Source organism: Colias croceus, chromosome 23, assembly GCF_905220415.1.
Source record: "Colias croceus chromosome 23, ilColCroc2.1".
In the NCBI taxonomy this organism is placed as follows: Eukaryota; Metazoa; Arthropoda; class Insecta; order Lepidoptera; family Pieridae; genus Colias; species Colias croceus.
This window is the reverse complement of record NC_059559.1, coordinates 6,263,855-6,289,435: the sequence shown is the minus strand read 5'-3', so window position 1 is coordinate 6,289,435 and position 25,581 is coordinate 6,263,855. Positions and strand designations below refer to the sequence as shown.

At 33.1% G+C, this 25,581-nt stretch overlaps 2 protein-coding genes across 3 annotated transcripts; both read right to left on the bottom strand.

The window, feature by feature from the left end:
• Positions 1-3,638: 3,638 nt before the first annotated feature.
• On the bottom strand, positions 3,639-12,513 carry LOC123702365 (acyl-CoA Delta(11) desaturase-like). Of its 2 annotated transcripts, XM_045650104.1 has the most exons (5): positions 11,960-12,513; positions 7,564-7,793; positions 5,510-5,684; positions 4,543-4,704; positions 3,639-4,147 (listed from the first exon to the last, which is right to left on the bottom strand). In XM_045650104.1, exons 2-5 carry the CDS (start codon positions 7,784-7,786, stop codon positions 3,691-3,693), a joined length of 1,017 nt encoding a protein of 338 aa, XP_045506060.1. In that variant the 5' UTR covers positions 7,787-7,793; positions 11,960-12,513; the 3' UTR covers positions 3,639-3,690. The 2 variants fall into 2 exon arrangements, with proteins under 2 accessions (XP_045506060.1, XP_045506061.1); XM_045650105.1 differs by lacking the exon at positions 7,564-7,793.
• Positions 12,514-21,329: 8,816 nt separating this feature from the next.
• On the bottom strand, positions 21,330-25,376 carry LOC123702366. The gene is made up of 4 exons (XM_045650106.1): positions 25,018-25,376; positions 24,412-24,577; positions 23,148-23,310; positions 21,330-21,850 (listed from the first exon to the last, which is right to left on the bottom strand). Exons 1-4 carry the CDS (start codon positions 25,304-25,306, stop codon positions 21,479-21,481), a joined length of 990 nt encoding a protein of 329 aa, XP_045506062.1. The 5' UTR covers positions 25,307-25,376; the 3' UTR covers positions 21,330-21,478.
• Between the last annotated feature and the right edge of the window lie 205 nt (positions 25,377-25,581).

The following is a 25,581-nucleotide window of genomic DNA, read 5'->3' as shown; positions in this document are numbered from 1 at the left end:
AAGAATAATAATTCTATTGCTGTATTGTTGTAATATAATATTAACTAAATAAAGGCCTATTCAGATTAGAGCGGTATCCGATACCGCCGTGGGTAACGGTATCCCGATGAGAACGCGATTAAGAGGAGGCTCCCGAAATTTTATGTGAATTTGCATTAATATTCTGAAACAGTCTCACATAGAATCAAAATCGAACTTTAGTATATGATTTATTGGGTCTTTTTATTCTATGTACATTTACGTTATTGTAACATTTTCGCTCGTTTCATTTTTTATTAAAAAAGTATGACTTTTTAAGGATTATTACATTTTTTTTTCAGATTTACTTGGACTTTATGTCTAAAATAAATGTTAACAGTAAGAAAATATAGTTTACTATTCAATCCCAAGATATTTTTTCTCTAGATCAATTATTACTTTAGTTATAAACGAAATAAGAATTGAGATTTATGAGATATAGTTTCGAGCTCGAAGAGCGCACGCGATATTCAACTTTATTACGGCTGAGTTAGCGTCTAGCACTGTATCGGTCTAACCGGTCTCTCAATGCCAGGAATTATGTTAGGGAGCCTCCTCTTAAATCTCTTACTCCGTTTATAGAGACTGTAGTCTGTAATCGCGTACCGATCCGAGTACGCTAGCGAACTGCCCATCGGCATACCGCTACCCACGGCGGTAGCGAATACCGCTGTAGTTTGAATAAGTCTTTGCAAATTTATCGACAGCCGAATTAAATACCTTTAAATTGTCCCGCTAATTATTAATTATTTATTAATAATAATGACAGGAAAACTCATGTTTTGAAATTTTAATGGCGACGTTAAGAATTTTTTTTTATTTATTAATAATTATTATAAAGTGTAATTTATTGTAAATAGGGATTCGCTGTGTCGATTGAACACGTCCACGTTAAAATAGTAAAGTTCTTCATGTTATATTGCGTTTTATTTACCTAACAAAAACATTTATTTAATTACTAGCCGTGCCCCGCGGTTTGCGCAGCTCCTATTGGTCTTAGCGTGATGATATGATATATAGGCTTCCTCGATAAATGGGCTATCAAACACCAAAATAATTTTTCAAATTGGACCAGTAAGTAGTTCCTGGGATTAGCGCGTTCAAACAAGCAAACAAACTCTTCAGCTTTATAATATTAGTACTTAGGTATAGATTTCACTAGTATAATTGGGGGGGAAAATAAGATAAATTTGGTGTATGGTTTTATAAGCATAACTACTTAGTAGTATAGAGTTGACCGGAAATAGTCGATTTTTAAAATAGATCGAGTACTTAATCTGTATTATACAAAAGAAATTAAAGATTTTAGATATAATATATTAATATTAGTTAAGAATTAAGATATTAGATACCTTTATATGAACACGCAACTACTTAATCATTCAACGTAACATATTTTCATGTTTAAGTTTAATAAAGAAGTTATTCGCAGTATAAAATCAGCAGGAAAAAGCAGTTGATATTTTATTTAATTACAGACAAATAAAATAAAAATAAAACACTTTACAACGTATTAAAAACAATTTACCAATAACAATCTACCTACATACCTGTCTGACCGTAAAAAAATATCAATTTATAATACACGTACCGTAAAAAAAATACACGTACCTACCACGAGAAACGTTGGTATCAAAATCTACAACAATAATTTTAAATTTTACCACGTTTCTACAATTGAGCGCTGGCTACACCAAAAGTTGTGTTGTACTGCTTGCACTGTGCTACACGCAAGTTGGTAGCACGGCAAAACTAACAGGGGAATCCCCTGATATTGTCATCGAACGAGCTAGTCGTAACAACCCGATCAAATAAAATAGGATTCTATCGACTATCAAACCTTAGATTACAAAATAAAAGGCAGATGGAGCATGACAATCATCCATCGCCCTTGTCAAAGAAAATACGAAATCAAAAACGAATACGAACCTCTGCCAGTGCTATTAAAACGCTGTAAAATTTGTTCCCGAAAACAAACAAAAAGATAAAACATCGTTTTACAGGTTCTCTGTAGATTATTTGGCTTATTTAATTTTGTTTACAAATAATAATTTTACATATACGAATAACGAAGGAATACAAAACTTCAACGTATGCTGCCAGTATTTTGAAAATGAATTGGCCATTTTTATGGGTAAAACGGTAAAATGGTTAAAAGATCTTCGAGGTGTATTTGTATAGTGCAATAAAGGTTCATGATCATTAAAAGATAATTTTAATAAGGTTAATACTTTTTTTTTGTTACTTTTATATAGCTTAAAAACGTCAGAGTCGTTTTCACCCGCGATTTAATTCATTTGAACTCCGTGATGGATATGACAAAATTATTATTATTCAGGAATTATATTTATTTATTATCCAGTAAAGCAGCTGACAATGTGGATGTCGTAAGGTGTCACTGAAAATCAGTGTTAAGGTATTATGCCTCAGGTATCCTGAGTTCTTCCTTTTTTAACGCAAGCAACCATACATAAATTTATGTTTTCTATTACCTATTATTCATAATTTACAATGCTATTGTTGTGTGTTTGTGTGTATTGGAATAAATGGTTTCTTCCTTCTTTCTTTCTAAAAATAAAATGTCCCGTGTTCTAGACTAAAAACTACCGCTATCCGCATTCATATATTTTGAAAATAAAAAATAATATAGGTAATCATTGTAATTTTGAAACATTTTTTTATGTTATTTATTTAATTAAAAATTTATCATTTATGTAACAAAATAATTTTTACAATATTATAAAAAATTATCATATACAAATATTTATATTAAAATTAAAATTAAACCCTGACAGCTAATTTATGTAGAACGTCACTAACACCACTACCATAATAATTCAGATGATTGCAATGTCACCTCATAAATAAAAATAGGTTCAGCGGTTTATACTACAGGGCGTGCCAAAGAAATATTATACATAGATACACTCGAAAAACATAACCCTCTTTCTTCCGTAGTCGGGGAAAAATTTGGGAAAATTTTCAATATCTGGTAACATAACACCCACACATAAGCACCGTGTACGTACAGTTTTATTTAATACCCTTTAACTTGAGAAACTATAGCAAACGAAAGGTCTCTTGACAGAATTTGCTACAGGCCCCGCGCTGGCTTAATCCGGCACTGCAAATAGGCTATTTGCTAAATGTAAGGACATAGACCGGGAGATACTGACATAAATTATTGGGTCGTTTGTACCAGTATAGCGGTTCTTCAGAGTTCAGGGGCCAGGTACGTAATGACAAAAAGAAAATGATGGTCAGAGCGCTGGTACCGGCGGATAAAATTACGAATGTCAAACGATTTGTACCACAAAATCTTTAGTATTTTACGATATTTATTTCTGTCAGTGTCTCCCGGTCTAACATGTCATAATATAGGTACTTTTTAACATGTTGAATCACTTTCTACACCAATTACCAATAATATTAAACGTCAAAAAGTGTAGCCAATACAATTCGATCTTCAAGACGGCACACTAACGCAACACACACACGATTATACGTCAAAGTGAGATGGCATGATTGATTTGTGTGCTAAAAAGAGACAACTAGTGTCTAATAAGCCTCGTATCAACGGACTCCCGGAGCGTTTTTTACTATCTTTCTACGTCATTTATGTTAACCATGAATATTGCTATACCACGCACTCAAAAGACAATCATTCATCACCTAATCCTTCAACTTTTCATTTATATGTCCCCAAAGATCGCTGCCATCACCAGTCCTTGCCGCCCTGCTTCTAATAACTTCATCAGGCACCGTCTTCAGATCATACGCCCAGCCGATCCACGCGAAGAAGTCTATAAACAGCGTCGTCATATTCAGGTTATTATTACCCAATTCAGCTGTTCTATAATCCCAGGGATACACGTGATGGTAATTGTGAAAGCCTTCCCCAAAAGTGATGAAGGAAACTGGTAGATTTTGGGTGGGTTTTATGTATTTATCATATGGCTTGTTTCCCCACATATGGGCAGCGCTGTTGACGAGGAAAGTTCCGTGGAGGTTCAGAACGTAACGGCCCACGGCTATGTACCAGGCGGTGTAGAGATCTTCGTTCCAGAAGTACCAGGGTATCAGGGTTGGCAGGAGGAAGGTGAATGTGCCGATGAAGGGGATCGCGTATCTGGAAATAAACATTCACCTGTAAACTGTCATAATATACGGACAATTGGAATACATTTTTGAAATGGTAGTTTAATACGTTATTATTATGAATCAGTTTTAACAAAAAAAATGATTATGAATGCTTATAGATTCTTGTATTTCCCGTTCAAATTTTCCACTTTTGAAAAACAAAATTTAATAAATTTTAGTTAAATACAGACATGGCTAAGTTTAATTTTTTTTTTTTAATATCTATGGACTAAATTATTAACGTATAATGTATATATTATATTTAAAATCACACACAGCCTTTTAAAAGTTTTCTGAAATGACATATTAGATCCATCACTGAAATATCTTTAAAGAAATTAATGTTCCGAGAAACACACGATAAATATTATTGTAATCACTCACTTCTTCTGAAACCGCAGCACAGGGTTCGCGTGTATATCGCTCATGTCTATATACTTGCCCCTCGTCTTCACCTCCCTGTGTTTTCTGACCAATAACCAACCCATGTGGGAGTAGAAGAAACCGCGCACGGCGTTGTGAGGATCCGCGTCTGTGTCTGTATATCTAAAAGGAAAAGAGATAATAAGACCTAGCGCGCAAGAGCAACTTTTGTCTCCGCAACAATTTTGTCTCTCCCGTCAACTCTATGGGGAGTTGCCGGTTGCGTTGCTACGTGCGCGCACTTTTTTACTAGCCCATAGAGTTGATGGGAGACACAAAATAGTTGCGGAGACAAAAGGTGCTCTTGCGCGCTAGATCTAACAGGTAACGATTTATTGCATCCATCCATATACAAAAACACAAGCAACCAGTTTAAATATGCGGACACATCTCAAAGAAGCGATTCCAGGCAACTTGAGGATATAATAAAAGATAAAAACATAAACAATAGAGGAATCACGAAACATTATCCTTTTTTAGTTACTCGTTTGTGCTCTCAAATATTTTGTGTTATGTACTTACATAATATTATTATTTAATTTGTGTTATAAATAAATGTATTGTCTTTTTTTCTTCTTTTATTTCGTACTACCTATTTAGAAGTTGCATGTTGGCACTTGGCCTACAATTTATATGCTGCTTCACCTAGATCCATCTCAAAATATTATGCCAGTAATAAAACATTCTAGAAATTAAAGACTTTTTAACGCATTTTAAACGCGATTTATTCATTATTATTTTACCGACGTTTCGAACACTTTACAGCGAGCGTGGTCACGGGGAGACTGTCTCCCCGTTAAAAAGTCTTTAATTTCTAAATATATAATACTTACTCGCGTAAAATCAAACACTAGAAATACTAAAACACTTCTATCCAAAATCTTGTCCTATCTACCAGAAATAAGAGCAGTTCTACCAAACTTCTTACCGATGATGCATCCTATGATCCCTGACCCAGTCCATCGCAGTGTTCTGAAATGCCAGAGTGTTCATCAGCATCAGTATGATTTGTAAAGGCATCTTGGCTTTATATGCTCTGTGGGTCCAGAGGCGATGGGTACCGGCTGTCACTCCGACCGCTGCTAATATGTAGATCACATAATCTAGGAATCATTGAAAGGAGAATGATTACATATTATTATGTACAGTGTGCATTTTTTATAGTTCGATGTTGGTTGTTGAATGTCCAAAAATCCATCTAAGTAATCATTTCATAGCGTTTTTTCTTGCAATGTCAAATTATTAAAAGTTATTACTAAACTTGGGAATTTTTGAAAAATATCCAAGAAACCACGTAAATTATCCAGTCTAGAAGTAAATGAAAGAAAAATGGTTACTTTGTATAATTTACTAGCTTTCCGCCCGCGGCTTCGCCCTTTTTGTCTAAAACCTAATAAATTATATACTGAAACCTTCCTCTTGAATCAGTCTATCTAATAAAAAAACCGCATCAAAATACGTTGCGTAGTTTTAAAGCATACAAAGGGACATCGAGACAGAGAAAGCGACTTTGTTTTATACTATGTAGTGATTTATTATAATCATTGAGATAATATTGTATGGAGGAGACACCACGAACAAAATCTGTGCACGGCGCGCGGCAGCGCGGGGCGCATTTTTTTGCTCTAAGTTTTAAAAAGTATTATCTAGTTAGGTACTTACCGATGAAAAGTTATTCCTTTGCACTTTTCCGTATTATTTGAGCAATATCGTAACACACGAAGGCATATTTGATGCGTTTCACTTTAAAACAAATAAGTGCAGTTAAGCCATATATGGCTTATGGTGAGCGGAACATAAGCTATGTAGGCGGTGTCGTCTCCATATGTATATCTCAATGTATATGTCGTGGTCATATTATCGTAGATTTGATCATTTCATGATATGAGTGGCCATTTCACGAAATGGTCGCATATCGTGAAATGGCCAATTTAGTTTGGCCACATCATGATGTGGTTTGGGCAGATCAATGATAAGAAATCGTTTCACGATATGGCCAATTAACGCACGGTTTTTTCATGAAATGATCAAAATTATTTGATCATATAGTAAAATAGTTACATTAATCGTTGGTAGAGGCGCTGCAAGCTCTGTGTTTAGGTATGTGATAAGATGGCGGCCGCTGGCGAAAATTAAATTATTCGCAGTTAAAAACTTCATAATTCGTTTAATAACAATATTATGAAGAAAGTCATAGCAAAGAATTTACGACGAAGAGGTACGAGTACTATGGAAAATGTGGATATCTTATATGTATTTAAGAAAAAATGCGACTTAAATAAAATAATTTAAGAAACTACTACTATATTATTATAATTGTTTGTTTTTTAAAAAGCGATCCGCTTCTGGCACTCGCCGGCCGCTGCCGCGGCACGCTCGCTTTGCTCGCTCGGCTCGTGCGTTGTTTATCAAAGTCTAACCTTACCTAACCTAACTGTTTTCTATTGCAAAAACGATTCGCTTCTGGCATTCGCCGGCCGCTGCCGCGGCACTAACTTAAATGACATTAAACAAGTTTTTAGAATATAGTTATTCTGAAATTTTTTAATATTTTATGGACTCTTTATATTTTATACGATCTGGCCAAATGTGGATGACCAAATCGTGAAACGTTGACGATTTAACGATCTGATCAAACTATGTTGGCCATTTCACGATATGCGACCATTTCGTGAAATGGCCACTCATATCATGAAATGATCAAATCTACGATATGACCACGACATATATATAATATAATTTTTATATTTTACTAGCAATGTAATATAATTAAATTTTGAAGTTATTAGAAAAAAAGTACCTACCTACCTACTACAAACTGAATTTATGAGGAGAAAAAATGATAAAATGTCTCTCTAGAGTTATTCGGTATTCCGGACTGCAGTATAAACAAAGAGGTACAGTAAAATTCACTAAGAAAAAAAATAATAACTTTCTTCCTATTAGGTACTATAATATCTATTCTAAACAAAATTCACTCACTGAAGAATATAGTAGGCCACAAAGCTGTCGTAAAACCCAAATATATCGCGTAGAACATGCAAAAGTGTCCATAGCCAAACGTCACGAGATTTTTATATACTATATCATATTTCCTCGGCTCTGCCTGCGGTGCCACCAGCTTTTCTAATGAATCTTCTGACACTATGCCATTTTCAGTCACCTGGGTGTCACCTACCGGTTGTTCTGTCACGTCGGGTGCCATTTTGTCGCTGAAAATTGATGTTATAACTAGGTACGTGTACCTACTGTTCGAGTTCGATTTGGTTGAAAATTCAGTTCAAACACGCTAACACGTACACGATTAAACGTCAGGCTGTATTGACCTTTAATTTTAAGACAGTTTACAATTCTGGCAATGGCTGGTTTTTGCGATCTTGGCGATCATAAGGCCGGTTGCAGAGCTTCACCGACCTTTTGTTTCCACTTGAGCATGCTCAGGCGAATGAGCGGCTCATTTGGCCGAGCCGCTCAAGTGGAGACGTCTGAGCACGCGCGGCCCGAGCATGCTCAGGCGTCTCCACTTGAGCAGCTCGGCCAAATGAGCCGCTCATTCGCCTGAGCATGCTCAAGTGGAAACAAGGCTTAAGCACGCGTATTTCCATACATATGACAAGCGCGACTGACGTACGCACTGATGGTCGGTGAAGCTCTGCAACCGGCCTAATAATACGAATTTGTCAGTCGGTTCAATAATCAATTCACGGCGTAATCTGTCTGGAATTGATACGGCCCCTGCTAGATCACAGGATGGCATGATTCAACTGTCGTGAGTAAAAAAGAGACAACTGCAATAAAATATTGCTAATTATCCATTAATCGGTCTACTTACACCTTTTTACCTCTACATAATATACATAATATGTAATTAGATGATAAAAGATGTTTAACTTAAATTACGCCTATAAAATTTTAAATTAACATCGTATAACATTGTTATGGGCAGAAATGATAATATCAATAATTGTAAAAACCATTGTATTATTTATGAAAACGATGTAATATTATAAAAAAAACAACAATAGTTCATTAATCATGTTTTATTTTGTTATTTATTTACATCTTCTTTAAAAATTACTTACTAGCCTTTTCGCCTGTCTTCGCCTGCGGTGTCTAAAATTTGATAAATCTTTACGAACATTATAAAGCTGAAGAGTTTGTTTGTTTGAACGCGCCAATCTCAGGAAATCTGGTTATACATATTATAATCACAGACTAATAAAAAAAATGTGTGCGTGTACTAGTGTACACAGGTAAGAAGTGAAACTTCTTTACAACCTTATTTTTCAAAAAATAATTTTGTTACTTATGATGTTAGCTATCTTGTCCTGCGAGGTTGCTGGTGTTTTACAAGTAACCCTCTTTAAAAGATATACCTACTGCAATTTACGAACACGTGTTTGGCGCCATAACACGCAATTATAATATATTATAAATCATAAATATTTTATAATTTATTAATAATAAAATATTTATGAGTTATATATGGACAATAAAAACCCATGGAGGGTTGTCGCGTAAAAACCACATTACAGTTCTTTGGCATATTATTATAATTGGTATAATATGATCAATGATGTTACATAATATTATGTATTTTGTAAAATTAAATTGTAAAACTGACATGATTTAAAGATCAACTATGGAGTTTCTTGCCGGTTCTTCTCCGTAGATACCTACTGCTTTCCGAATCGGTGGTAAATGTTAACAATATGTATTGACGTTTCAAAAGTGCTTCTAGAAGAAGTCTAATTGAATAAATAAATGTGTGAGTTTGTCTGAGTTGTTAAAATTATATCACTTTTATTATATTCAATGAATATTTTTTTGGTTAAATTGAAAATGATTTTTTTTTATACAGAAATAAATGGTAGATATGGATTTTTGAATTGAAACTTCTTTAGGCGCGTTGAGAGTAAAATTTCAAGGTCTCGTCGTGGCAATACCATCACGTCATGGAGTAAGGCGACGATTTTGGTAGGTATCTTGCCAATGAAGTTTCATTTCTGACACGTGTGCAACTAATATTAGAGCCTACTTATAAAACACTACTTACTGTTTTATTATAATACTAGCTATGCTCCACGGTTTCACCCGCATAGATCCGCGCCTGTTGGTCTAAGCGTGATGATAATAGCATATAGCCATCCTCGATGAATGGGCTATCTAACACCGAAAGAATTTTTCAAATAAGACTAGTAGTTCCTGAGATTAGCGCGTTCAAACAAACAAACAAACAAACTCTTCAGCTTTATAATATTAGTATAGATTATGAATAAATTTTAATGAACAATGAAAATTTATCTATTTTCGGATAACGGGTCCTTCATTTTTTTTAATAATAAAAACCGAAATTCGTCATAAATTATTATAAAAAATATTAATTACTAGCTTTCCGCCAGCGGCTTGGCCCGCGTAGTCAAAGAAAAACCCACATAGTTCCCGTTCGTGGGATTTCCGGGATAAAACCTATCCTATGCTTTTCCTCAGGTCTCAAGCGTTTGCGTACCAAATTTGAAGTAAATCCATGCAGTACTTTTTGAGATTAGCTCGGACATACAGACAAATTGACAAACAGACAAAAATTTAAAATTCTAAAAGTATATTTTTGGCTTCGGTAGAGGTATCTATTTTAGATCACGCCCCAAGTATTCTATTCTATTTATAAAAAAATATTCAATCTTACATTTTTGAAAATATATTATTAAATTTAAATTTACATAGTTAAGTAAGTACCTACCTGCTAAGTTAATACGGTCTACGTCTGAAGGGCATGTGTGCTTCCGCCCGCGACTCCGTCCGCGCGGATGTCGGTCTTCGCGTGGATGGTTATTTCTCAATTTTGAGTACCTCTGTCAATAACATCTTATAAATATCTATTGGACCCAATTCCCAAATACGGCTAGGCCTATAATAATACGCAACGTGTGTTCGCGGTTCTACGGAACAACGTCTATGGATAAAACTGAAAAATTAAGATTAATTTTTTTTCTACGTATTTTTTCCAGGATAAAAAGTATCCTATTTTACGCCCAGGATAATAAGGTATAATTATACCAAGTTTCATCGAAATCGAACCGCTAGTTTTCACGTGATGCCTTCACATACAGACAGACAGACAGACAGGCAGACAGACAGACAGACAAAAATTTTTTTAATCACATATTTGGGTTTGGTATCGATCCAGTAACACCCCCTGCTATTTATTTTTTCAATATTTTTAATGTACAGAATTGACCCTTCTACAGATTTATTATATGTATAGAAGATGAAAAATCGTGTAAAAATACTTACGTTCACTTTATAGACATAGAAAAGCATTTCTATCACGAAACGTAACCATAATATAATAATAATAAATATTATCTTCCTTCTGGTGGTACCCGTGTAGGTATTATGGAGAGAGCAAGAAGCTTATATCTTAATACACTGGAGATTGCACTATGAACGTTGACTTGTCACGGGAAGGTATGACCTTGAATGACGCCTGGTTGTTTTTTTGTCCCTTTCACACCTAACTTGGCAAGTTGGTGTGAAAGGGATGAAGGAACAACCAGGCGTCATTCAAGGTCATACCTTCCCGTGACAAGTCAACGTTCATAGTGCAAGCTCCAGTGTATTAGATATAACTGTGAGATATAAGCTTCTTGGGAGAGAGACATAAATATTGACTATAGTGAGAAAAACTAAAATGCGCTTCATGAAATTATTGTATTGTAACCGATCCTTGATAGTACAAAGTAACAATTAAATCTTACCTACTGTTTAGTGTGAGTCAAAATGGAGTTTATAGGAGTCGATTGCATACAAAAAGTTTGGTTTAAGTACGTGTACAAACATACATATAATATGAAGCTAATAAAAGCGTTTTAAAATATCCAAAGAATTTGAATTACGCCTCGCATAAAAATATCTATCTACGGAAAGTGAAGTTTTTCATCTTTAGGAACACAAGATAATTAATACATGAATAAATCGCGTTTTAAATCCTTTAACCCCTGAGTCTTTAATTTTAACAAGAAAACAACAAATAAACAAACATGAAAATATGGAATAACATGAAAACGAAAAAAAAATGAGTGCGCGTACTAGTGTACACACGTAAGAAGTGAAACTTCTTTATGACCTTATTCTTCAAAAAAATAATTTAGGTACTTTATGCAACTTTACAGAAATACGTCGAATCACGCGTGGTAGGGATAAGAAAAAGATGGCGCGTAACGGAAAAATGCTACGCGTAACGAAAATATGTTACACTAAATTTTTTTCCAACCCCGATAAAAAAGTTTCACTTCAATAAAACTAATACACAAAATAATTTTAAATTTGAATAAAATCTATATTACTAAGTAGTAAGTCACAGAAAACCAACACTTACCGCACAAAAATCCGAGCTCAAAAAAATAAATATTCACAAAAACTTTTCAATTATACACAAAATATGTAAAACGTAGTTCCTCACTGAGTTCAAAACTATTTCTCAATGAATAAGTACGTTAGCTGACATTGTCGTTATTCAAAAGGTAATTAATAAGACAATGAATAATTAAAAAACTTAAGGTACCTATTAATTATCTAATGTAATGAAAGTACACAGATTTTTTATAATAATGGTATAGTAGTTAACATATTTATCTTTAGATGGAGAGGTTTCAAATTTCAATAAAAATTCCAAACAAGTCGGGAAATATGTACATAATAAGTACACAATGACTAATTTATTAATTCATTACGGAATAGGGAGTATCCATAAATAACGTGAGATATTTTAAAGGGGGGAGGGGGAATATCTAATTTACTTACGTTGGGGTGAAAGGTCTCAACAAAATATCACGGAATTTTTTTTCCGATTGAAACAAAAAAATACGACGTGTGGCACTCGGGGACTGCCGCGGTAAAGCTATTGCATGCTATGCCTTCAAGCCACACCTCCGCCCTTCGGAGTGGGGAGCGTGAGGTTTTTTCGTTACGGAATTTCTCGATTCAGTCCCCGCGCTCAAGGCCGCAATGGAAGCTATGCAAAATTATAAAAAGCACCTCACGTAATTTATGGACGCCCCCTTAGCCCTTAAAGGTTAGTCTTACACATATCAAGGATCAGATAGTTACTTTATGAAATTTTCTTTCTCGCACACGGACATAATCAGCCTTCTGTGTCCTACCAACATTTTCCCCGGGAATCGAACCCAGGATCTCTTAAGCATCCATCTCACCTCTTAAGCCATCATAATTTTTATGTAGAATAATAAGAATCGCCAGTATTTATTATTACTTTGAGATTATTTTTTACGACAAAGTATTTTTTAATTATATCTCGTAAATAATTACTACACATTCCTTCAGATAATTCATGGAAAATTACGCTTCAAAAAAAATATATATTACAGCTGAAGGTACATTTAGTACTCCATTAAATATATAATGAATAATAAAAACAATTTTTATGTTTAAAATGCATGTCTTTTTATATGAGTAAGACATGACTTTTCACAATTTAAATCTTTTCCGCGCGCACTTTAAATAAAAATTTCTAGAATTCTAGAAATTAGTCATATTTTCATATCTATGCATACTACATAATATATACCTGCTCATAATAACTCTTATCAAATATTATGAAAAACTAGCGGTCCGCCCCGGCTTCGCCCGTGGTACATATTTACGTTTTCTCTCCCTAAGAACCATCCTCGTACTTCAAGGAATATAATAAAAAAATCACCCGTTCACGCGTGATGCCGTGACCAAGGAAAACGGGTTTCATTTTTATATCTAGACTAGCTTCCGCCCACGACTTTGTACTTGCATCCCCGTTTTTCCCCGTTCCCGCAAGAATTTCGGGAAATCCTTTCTTAGGGGACGCCTACGTTATGACATCTACCTGCATGCCAAATTTCAGCCCGATACGTCCAGTGGTTTGGGCTGTGCGTTGATAGATCACTATATCAGTCACCTTGTTTTTATAGAAGTAAGTTTGATATACTTATAACAGCATTGTAGGGTAGTAGAAAAATTAATGATACACCATTTCATATAATTTTATTGTCTATTCTACATACATCAATATGTTTGACTAGGAATTTAAAAATAAATAATTTAAAAATTACATTTCTGAGTATTTTATAAATAAATATAACCAAGTTCCTCTGATGGACAATATTAATAATACTGATTTTTGTCGAAATAAAATTAACTTTAATAATATATTTTAGGTTCTATATACATACAGGGTGTAATCGTTAAGTGTGCACAGGCTATTATTCCGTCACTATTACAATTTACAGATACATCGAACATGCCCATACATTTTTAACCGACTTCAAAAAAGGAGGAGGTTATCAATTCGGCCGGTATGTTTTTTTTTTATGTATGTACACCGATTACTCCGAGGTGTCTGAAGCGATTTACGTGATTCTTTTTTTGTTCGATGCGGGATGGTGTCGAATTGGTCCCATATTCGGATAGGCCTAGTAGTTTTATTTTATGGGCATTTTTTCAAGTTGCAAGTTTGAAGTCGGTTGTTTTTAACGCAGTTATCACTTGTGTGTTCAAAGCAAATGTTCGAATTGACATCCTCGTTTTGGAATAGCATTGTATTCCACATCGAGCTCTTTTAACAGTTTCATGCGAAGCAATTTAAGCACAAAACCAAAATAAGAGTGTGTTTACTTATGTACACGCGTTAGAAGTTAACTTCTTTGGCGTATGGAAAAAAATACTAGATTATACAACTTGAATATAGTTATCAATTGTCATACCACCTAGAACTAACTTCATGCTGTTTAATTTAGGTGTCGGTGTGCGCGCGCATCGTAAAAATTCACTCTCATCATTTTTCTCCATCGCGCCAAAAGAAGTATAACTTCAAAAAGAACCAAAATTTTTCATATTACAATATGTTGGAAATAGTCATATCTCATACTAAATGTATCAGCGTGTTTGATGTAAAATTTTTGGATATTTCCCATTTTATTTTTTTAAAGTTATTATTTTCATTTTATTCATTAGGTAAAGGGCTTTCTATATCAGTTTAAAGTTTTTTGATATCTGCAATAGTTACGGAATAATCGCCTGTGCACACTTAACGATTACACCCTGTATATTTTAACATTAGAGATCAGAATGTGGGAAATAATAAAATACCTATAAAAAAGAAAGTTTACAAAATCTATTTTGTGCATAAAAATGTTACACTTACAATGCTATCAATAAATACATTTTAAATGCTAAAAACAGTAACAACATAAAACTACCACATCTCTTTAAATATTTTAATAGGTAAGTACTACACATTGTAATTTTATATGTAAAAAAAAATATCCAACATAATATTATAGACATATTTAAAATGAGTATTAATCCAATTAATTTGTGGGAACTATATTTTCTATCACCAAAATTTATATTTGTCATCAAGTTGTATCACCTAATAAATAGATCTATCACCACGAAATATTTCCGTTCTCAGATAAACAAAAATTGTTCCCAGGTATGAATTATCAAATTAATGTTAATATATGTGTAAAATAAGAGATCGATAACCAATAAAATTATTTTGCATTACATGAATATAAACTTCGTTCTTATAATAACAGTTTTGTTACTTAAATAATAGCTCTGTGCTCAGAATGGTAGATCTGTCACCAAATAAATCGATTATCGATCCCTGACTGCGACTCCTTTTTATTTGATATTTTGTCACCAATACAGTAGTAACATTTTATTTCGTTCAGATAATAAATTAATAGTATTCGTTATCAATTTAAAACATCAATTTATAATTTTAATGAAAAAATGATCAAAGGGGCGGAGACAAATTGGCGCACTTTAAAAATTGACATGTGCAAACATATTATCGAATTAGCCATACGCTTAAAACTGGCCAACCCCCCACCAGAAGCAAAAAATATGCTTATCGGCCAGAAAAGAAAAAGGGGGCGCCCTTCGAAATCCAAACCAGCGCTGATTGAATATTTATTGTTAAAAAACAATAATCACTGAATAGTGATTATTGTTTTTTAACAATAAATATTGATTATTTTAACTTTAATTAAGTGTTTTATCTACAATTATGCTAACCATTAGCCAGCTATTAAACCCTCGTCTGTCGGAACACAGATCTGTGCCAAAAATTTTGTACCCGTAGTCTGTCGGGGCACAGATCTGTGCCAAATCACCGCAGGTTGGAAATTGGCTCATTGTAACGCAAATATAGTTCAAATCTGCATAAACGACTATTTAGTTGATAGCTTATGAATTACTGAATATTTTAAGTCCATCCAATAATAATTTGACCGATAAATATTCGAAATATAACAGTAATTATGTCATACTTTAGTCGAGTAACTTTTAACTTTTAAAGTTTTACAAAATGTAAAATTTTGCGGAAAGTTGAAAAACGGTAATTATTTATTGGTCTTTTTATTATTATTGACTATATAACCTAATGTTTATGTGCCGAAATAATGAAAATTACCAACAATTATACCATAAATAATGGTTTCAAATATGTATCTATCACTTAACTGTACGTTGCTTAGTTTTTGACCCCTGGTAAATCATATTTTTTTTTACATATTGTATTTGTTCTTTACATCATTTTACGAGAAATTTTATGAAGATTTTAATGATATAATTCAAAATTTGATACTGTGTTCCATTTTAGAGATATTTCGTTTTCAAATCAAAACCGACAATAATTTCCCCGTAAAATCCGCATACAGGATGTTCACAAATTCAACGTCACTATTTTTTAAATTTCGTCTTCAATTAAATTTTTCATTTTCATACAAAATAAAATGTACATGATAATATGTTTTGTCTATATTGAAAGGTATCGTTTTTGTGGTATTTATAATTGTCCTCAGGTTAAAAACGATATACATAATCAACTACAAAAATTATAGTCCGTAACCTGCTTACGAAAAAATTCCAGAGACACATTTTCTTTCTTAATTCTTTTAGTTTTAGTATATTATGGTTAAAAGTGTATATATGCTGGAAAAATAGTAAAAAAACCTACAAACAACAATGAACAAGGGAACAATGGTTTTCACTATGACCTATATATAGGACAAAGTGATACTATGTAATTTGTGTAGGACAAACTCAAAAAGAAATTTAACACTTTAATTGTACAACATATTCTTACCTTCATACAAATACAACATATTATTATTTATTGGGGAACCTTAAGTTTCAGAAAAAATAAAAAGAAGGCCAAGTGCGAGTCGGACTCGCGCACCGAGGGCTTCGTACAAACTTATTTTTTTTTATTATGCTGTAGGTATCTTTTAAATTGTAAATCTGAGTTTTAAATGTGAATATCAAGTTAATACACGTAGGCGTTCATATTAGTTGAAAGTTGAAATTATTAAGTACTTTTTTTATTTGTATATGGCAATTAAAAAATCATGTTCTTTGCAATTATTCTTATATCTGTTTTTATAAAACATTGCTTTTTACCAAATTTAAAGATTTTATGTACTTGGGAAGTACCCTGTCGGTTTTGATTGCCTTGCAAATGTCAAAATTTGCTAAAAATTGCAGTATTAACGGCTGCATCCCAAAGGGTTTGGTTTTTAAGGGTCCAGAACCCTAATAAGATTACGTCTGTCCATCCCATCTGCCCATATGTCTGTCTGTCTGTCAAGACCCATTTTATAAGGAGCGCGTAATGTGACATTTAACTGAAATTTATATTGATTACTTGAGTCGATTGAAGCTGCGAAAAAATCAAACTTATAAACCAACGCAATCAAAAGATACAGCCGTTTATGCTGCAAATTTTCGCAAATTTCGACATTAGCAAGGGAATCGACACCTACAGGGTACTTCCCGTGTACGTAGAGTTTGGAAATTGGGGTAAAATAAGCTCTTATAGCGCAGATTGAGGAATAATTTCGAAAATCATAAAATTTTAGAGTTACAACATAATAAAAAATTGGTTTGTTCGGAGCCCTCGGTGTGCGAGTTTTTTATTCTTATGTACTATATGTAGTACATTCGTAGGCAGAACGTTATAGATGTAGATCGCTGTCTGAAGACGATTATTTTTTTTGCATTCATGACTTTAAATAGCCTTGGAACATTACAGATTTAATAAAACGAATTAAATGCATCATTTGCAGTACGCCTGAAAATATAAATCTATCCTCTCATTTTGTAAATGACTAGCGATAACAATTATTGTATTTTTGGTGTCAAAACTGCTTCTATTACCCAGAAGAAGAATGCAATTTTTTTATTTGAAGATATCACATTGCTGTCTAAAACTACATAATCAATAATTACTTATTTGTTAGGTAACCCTAAATAAACTTCCACCTTGATATTTTAATTTTCATTTGAAGATAAAAATATCTAAGTAACTATTTGATAGGATTACCTTTTTCCGATTCGTAAGCATTTGAGTATCAATAAAAGAGAATTCAAATGGAACAACGATCCTTGTGGCAATGGAAGACAAGACACTCCAAGGCTTACTTTAACAATAGGACGTAACAGTATTAGAAATCAAGAAAATATAACTCTGTATACTTTGTCAAATGAACAGATAATAATACTTACACGATCAGTGTCTGGGAATTTGCAGCTTTTAATTCCTGATACCAGGATTCTTCATGAAATTCTACACATTACGTTTTATTTTATTCCAATCAAAATATTTTTAAGTTCCATGGCGTTTGTGTACTACGGACTTAGTAGTTAGGACTAAACTACTGAACCGATTTTAATACAATTTTACCGATTAGTTTATATCTTAATTACAATATGCTTGGAAATACTGCATGTATTGAAGTAAAATAAAAACTAGATTGGATAGCTTTCATCACTTTATTTGTGCTAAGTTGCAAATATTCCTATTAATTGGCCAATGTTGGCGTCAACATCACACATTACAACCACATGAGTATATAAATAGTACAGACACAAAGCTTCATAACAATTTTTTATAGTGCTATCAGTTAAATAAAATTTATTTAAGTACTTACCTATTATTTCAATCCGTTAGATGATTGATATTTTTTTAAGAATCTCTGTACTATTTATTTACTCATAAGCTAATTTAGCCCACGGACAAAATTATTTGAGTAACGCGTGGCTAAGTTATATATGCATAAATAGGATTGGGAGCGTTAATTTTATTAAGGCATAACGTTCATTTTTTTAATAAAACAATAATATGATACGATTCTTTCTTCTATACAACTAGGGACATAATATAATGATTTTCATTTAGTATGTTTTCTGATTCCTATTATTTGTTGATTTTTAGAATGATAAGTATAACATAGATGTATGATATCATTTATATGTAATTGTTTATTTATTCTGAATCTTTAAGTTTATTGATTTTTATCCTTTACATAAGCTGTATTTTATAAAAAAATGTTTCAAACTCAAATTTCCGTAAATTTTTGATTTATAAATTAAATGTAACGGTTTATAATTAAGTTATGGTATAATTAAATGTAGATTTCACATTTGTACAGCTTAGACATTTTTCTGAATGGATACAGTGCCTTTCGATTTGTAGTTGGACAACATTTCATATTATACGATTACTAGCTTCCGCCCGCGACTCCGTCCGCACGGAAAAAATTAAGATTTTTTTCTACGTATTTTTCCGGGATAAAAAGTATCCTATTTTACGCCCAGGATAATAAGGTATAATTATACCAAGTTTCATCGAAACCGAAACCTTAGTTTTCACGTGATGCCTTCACATACAGACAGACAGACAGACAATAATTTTTTTAATCACATATTTGGGCTTGGTATCGATCCAGTAACACCCCCTGCTATTTATATTTTCAATATTTTCAATGTACAGAATTGACCCTTCTACAGATTTATTATATGTATAGATAATAATTAAAAGCATGAAAGAAAAAAAAAGCATTTCTTCATAATGCTATTGTTACCACAAAAAATATTTTCTTAAATGCAAATTTTAAGAGAAAATAAATTAGACATGTGGAGACGTTATACATACAGACGTTAGAACAAAGCCCACTATAAGAATAACGTCATTTAGGAATAAGACGTTTTTTAAACATTAATAAAAACCTAAATATTTCCAAAAAGTAAAAATTACTGTTAGTTTTTATCTAGTTTTGATTAAAATAAAAATAAAAACAAGTAGCAAAAAATTTTGAAATGTTGTCATTTTGGAGCACCCTGTAAAGTCTGTATTTGTATGAACATGATTGGAGATCGCGCCCGCTTATGCTCATGCGTAAACGATGATATTCATAATCAACTTTCTCGAATTTTTATTAAATAAACCTATGTTTTTGTTATATTCACTCAAAAGATTGTCTATTCTAGTATGAAAATACAAAAATAAAAATCTAAAATACCTTGATATTATTTTTTTATGAGTATTTTTCTTTACAATGTAACATTTATTCAAAATGTGTGGGAAAAAATGCTTCTAATAAGTAAAATAAGCATGCCAGGGAGTAAGTAAGGTAACTAATATAAAGTTTGGTTATCTAGTTAGCATCAAAATTTACAAGAGTCTCACAGGTTAAAGTTTATATCACAAATTTTAATATCGAAAAAAATCGGCAAATCATCGCCGAAAGCTCGAATTTGCCCGACAGACAGCACCTTTTTGAGGCGGCGCACCGCGACAGCTGAGGGGTTAAACCAGAGCTGATTATTCAGTGGTTATTATTTTTAAGAATAAATATTGATTATTTTAACTTTTAGTAACATAATATGATTTATTGGTGATCTCTTTAAATTAGTTTGCTTAAATGCTTATTAGGACACACCTATTATAATACATACAAAAACATTTATTTGGTACTAGACCTTATATCTCAGGATTTTAGGTGATTTATTGTGGAACTGATTTTGCATTGTTTGGTGACTTCATTTTGGTGACAGATCTACTATTTTGAGGACAAACCCTATTATTTAAGAAACACAAAACTAATTAAATTGGTGATAGCTTAAATGATACCCTTAATTTGTTTTTAAATCAGTAAAAAAATATTAACAGACAAAAAAATTAATATGTTTGGCGCCAAATTAATATATTCGAAATTTAACTGTCACTTTATATACGTCTCTCTTTCTCTATCATGCTATCTCATTCCTTTTAAACGCAAATTATATTATGATATTAAAAATATGTAACATCTTTAAGTGTATGTTTTTGTTTTCATCAAAATCCTTGATAGATGAAATAAATAAAATAAATAATGTTATTTTTCTAAACAAGGCAATTTATGGTAATGACAATATTTCCTTCTTAATTAACACTATTATGAAAAACAAGAATCAAATCATGCTTTAACATCCCAAACATAGACCGTATTTTTACAATATAATAAGCGTATTGACCTATAATGACAGCATTTTCAATTTACCTATATTTAGCCTTAGGTACTCAAAAATAAAACCAACTTGCCATGTATTTATAAATTTATAAAGAATAGAAAAAAATCGATCATGAGGCGGGACTCGAACCCGCATCCGTTGACACCAATCCGGGGCGGATGCCTGACCAACTCAGCCACTCGTGACCCGCCTGAGCGATCGAATTTTTTATATCTTAATATGTATAAATCTTGTGTCACAATGTTTGTCCTCAATGGACTCCTAAACCATTTAACCGATTATAATGAAATTCGCACACCATGTGCAGTTTGATCCTACTTGAGAGATAGGATAGTTTAAATCTCAAATCGTTTTAGAGAAAGCGGGCGAAGCCGCGGGCTGTAAGCTAGTTCTTTATAAATTTATATTTATAAAGCATTTGAATGCCATAAAACCAAAAATATCAAATTGCCATTTATTTTTCCTTGCAAAATATTTTTTTTACACGACCTATTCCATCCCAAGAAATCAAGTATCTCTAAAATCTTACTTTTCGGAAAACTTTTTACAAGCAAGGGTTCAAGTCCCCGGTCATATTGACATGAGAGCACGTGACCTTCTGCCCCGAAGGCACAGCAACCCTGAACAACTTCCCTTGGGGCATACAGACACACACTTTGAACTGCCCTATTGCCCTATCCCCTTTATTCAGGGGCACGGCTATGGGCAAATATCGGACATCAATAAAAACCCCCTCTTTCCCGCTAAGAACTATGGAACCATTTATGGATTTTAGGTAAATGTCCTGATCAGCTGACCAATGTAGTAATTTGGACTCCATGTGGGTTCCTTCCGCACCCTGAAGGTGGGCTGATGCTTCAGAACGCAGGAGTAGGTCCTCGTCCACGGGGGAGGATATCCGCTTTGTGGAGACTTGCTGGAAAATTAAAAATATAGTTTTAAAATACAGAATGCGTATTGAATAGTGTGTTTTATTTCCTAAAAGATTTCCGCCCGCAGTCAAGGAAAAACCCGCATAGTTCCCGTTCCCGTGGGATTTCCGGGATTGCGTCATTTTTCTGGGATAAAAAGTAGCCTATGCCCTTTCTCGGGTATCAAAATATCTCCATACCAAATTTCATGAAAATTGGTTCAGTAGTTTAGGCGTGATTGAGTAACAGACAGACAGAGTTACTTTCCCATTTATAATATTAAGTATGAATATCTTTACTTAGTAAGATAGACTTCTGTTTTAAAACTACTGAAACGATTTTGAATTTTATCTTAAATCATTAAACATTAAAACTGCTTAACCAACTTTGAAAATCCTACTGGTAGAAAGCCATGCTATAACAGAGGGCTATGTGTATTTTGTTATTTTTATCCTAGTTAAGATTCATTAACAGAGTATAAGATAGACATTTGAGTATGCACTATCTTCATAGAATTATAACAGGTCGAAGTGACTAAATAAATGTGAAGTTAGAAGTACCATGTACCCAAGTGGGGTAAGGGGCATTATACATCTGTTTCACTGATCGATTTTCTTTAGGGACAAATAGGCGATCAGCCTTCTGTGTCCTACCAGACCAAGACATTTTTTTTTCTTCGTCTCCACCGGGAATCGAACCCAGGGGCCAGGACCCCTCGGTATTACGCTCACGCGTCAACCACTGTACCAAGGAGGCGGTCAAAGGGTAAAATTTGTTAAAATAAATCATTTTTATTAAATAAATCCTTAGGTTTCCGCCCGAGATGTAATGTTGAAAATTTCATGGACCATTTAATGGACTCGAAAATCTGTGCAGTGGTTCTGAGTTTATCGCAAACAAACAGACTTTGGTTTTTAATATACAGTTATAATATAATATATTGTAATTAAGTTATAATTGTATTGCAAGTTAACTTTGGTTGCTTATTTCTTAACCTAAGTTAAGAATAAATGTTCGTTTTTAATTCGAATGTTAGAGTTAGGCAAAACAAAATAAAATACATTAAAACTTTTTTTTGATCAAATACACTTTTTATTTATGCCCATTCCAACTGCGTTAATCACACACACACACACATTTGAGGGGAAACTTTAGGCGTGTTGAGAGTAAAATTTCAAGGTCGCGTCATGGCAATACCGTCACATCATGAAGTAAGGCGACGATTTTGATATCTTTGAATCTTGCCAAAGAAGTTTCACTTCTGACACGTGTTACTTTCTTTCTTTCAAGCAACTTTCTTACCTTAGCAACCAAATTGTTCAATGGTTCAGTGATCGACATCTCAGCGCTGTTCGTACTGAACACCGTCTCGCCGGACGCGGGTTCGATTAATTCGAACGAATTCACGCCGCGTATGAACACGCCCGAGTTGTTCACTGTTAAACGCGTGTCTGAACGGGATAGACTGGAAAAAGGAGAAATTTATGAATACCCTATTTTTTGGTTAGAAATTTAAAAATACCCTCAAATGTTACTTTTTGTAGAATAAACAAATTTTTTATAATTCAGAAAAATTTCATGCCCCTGAGTGGTTCACTGAAAATTATAAAAATAAATAGGAATTTAAAAATTCCCTCAGATGTGGAAAGTTTTTACGTTATATAAATAAAAGAAATGAAAAATTTCTTGTCCAGAGTACACTGAAAATGAGCAAAAAATTTTCATTTAAAACTACTGAGATTCGATTAATTCGAATGAATTCACACCGCGAACGAACACGCCCGAGTTGTTAAGTCAGACGCGGGTCTGAGCGGGATAAACTGGAATTTCGTGAAAATGGAAATGTTAAAAATACCCTCAATGTGATAATTTTTTACGTAATGAAATATTTCTTGCAGACGTGTGTTACGATGTAAGAGCGAGATAAACTAAAAATTATTAAAAATGTACTTAAAAACTGCCCCATAATTTTGTTTACAACAAAATTGTATCACTAATTGGATTTTTATTTACTCATAATAAAAATTTTCTTGGCGTCCAAGCTCTACACGCTAAAACATGTGTTATCGTTGAAAAAGATAGCAAAATAATGGAATTTAGAACTACCCCCAATTTTTTATCAATAAGAGACTGTATATTGCCCCCTAGTTTTAGGTGTGACAAAATTTTACAATAAATTGTGCTACATATATTTTTCTTATCATAAATCTTCACAAACTAGCCATCGCAGTTAACTTATTCCATTAAACTCAAACATTTATTTATTCAATTAGACTTCAAGAAGCACTTTTGAATCGTCATAACATATTTTTTTACATTTACCACCGATTCGGAAAGCAGTATCTTTGGAGAAGAACCGGCAAGAAACTCCATAGTTGCTTTTTTTTTACATACATACATAGTACAATTTATTGTTAAATTTTATCACATTTATAACTAGGGGGCAATACATCTCCTATTGACAAAAAATTGGGGGTGGTTCTCTGTAATGACGATTCAAAAGTGCATCTCAAAGTCTAATTGAATAAATAAATGTGTGATGTTCTGAACTATAAATCGCACTTACCGAGTCTGCAAATTGAACAGCACGGATCCATTCTCACTGCTTATCACCATGGGAGTATCTTGGAAGCTTTCAATCAGACCATCCTTCTTGTACACATGATCCAGGTTCGTTTCACCAAAGAATTTTATAGCATTGTGCTCTGGTAGGAACTCCATGCTTTCTAGACCTGAAATTATACTTTACTATCTTTCGATCCAGGTTTTCATAGAAAATAGTTCCCGTTCCCGTGGGATTTCCGGGATAAAACCTATCCTATGTGTTAATCCAAGTTACCCTCTATATATGTGCTTAATTTCATTGTAATCGATTCAGTAGTATTTGCGTGAAAGAGTAACAAACACACACATCCATCCATCCATATTTTACAAAGATTAAGTTTTTGTAAGTTTGTACAGGATAATCTTTAGAAGTACTGGTCCTTGTCGCTGGTGAAAATAAATAAGTAAAGACCAAACTTACAGCTTTACTATTAAGGAGTGATGAAGATTTGTTTTAGGATGTGTTTCAATAACTTCAATAATAACTACTAAAGAAAACCTTTTAAAGGTAAGTATTCTACAGTTTATAACAATGGGGTGTGCTGGATTTTTAACTATAAAGACTTACCTTGACCAAGTCGTAATACAGCAAGTATTATGAAAGTTAAAATAAGGTTTCCAATGGCCAGTATAAACAATAAACACACCAATGTCCAAAACACGAAGGTTTTTCTACCTTTATAAACATTTTTGCTAACATCATTCCCATTGTTATCGGAATAATTGGTTTTTAATAAATTCTTATGGGGCAATGATGGTGTTTTGGTTATTAGAGCTTTTTCGGCGCGTTGTCTTTCTAACGTGTTGTCAGACATTGTTTCCGATAGCGGTGATATCCCACGTAGATTTGTGAGCATTTCTATGTTTTTATACTATTATGAGATGACTATTTAAAAATAGACTGATTTATTTACTGTATTGACGCAATCTTCAAAACTCAAATTATTGAGCGAAAGCATTGCAATGCTATTGGTTGAAAAGTAGCCAATCAAAACTTTGTGGTAGTGATGGGTAAGAATCGTAAATATAATCGGTAATCTTATTAATAAAAAATATTTGTTTATAAATATATTTAACGTATTCTATCAAACAAAACAAAAAAGTGTTTAATATGTCTTTAATTATTTATATT

Coding starts and splice junctions, on each gene's coding strand:
- LOC123702365 (XM_045650104.1), bottom strand. CDS start 7,786: ATGGCACCCGACGTGACAGAACAACCGGTAGGTGACACCCAGGTGACT. Junction 5,685..7,563: donor GTGGCCTACTATATTCTTCA/GTGAGTGAATTT, acceptor AATGATTCCTAG/ATTATGTGATCTACATATTA. Junction 4,148..4,542: donor GTGCTGCGGTTTCAGAAGAA/GTGAGTGATTAC, acceptor GTTTATTTCCAG/ATACGCGATCCCCTTCATCG.
- LOC123702366 (XM_045650106.1), bottom strand. CDS start 25,306: ATGCTCACAAATCTACGTGGGATATCACCGCTATCGGAAACAATGTCT. Junction 24,578..25,017: donor TGTATTACGACTTGGTCAAG/GTAAGTCTTTAT, acceptor GTATAATTTCAG/GTCTAGAAAGCATGGAGTTC. Junction 23,311..24,411: donor CTGTTCAATTTGCAGACTCG/GTAAGTGCGATT, acceptor TCCTTTTTCCAG/TCTATCCCGTTCAGACACGC.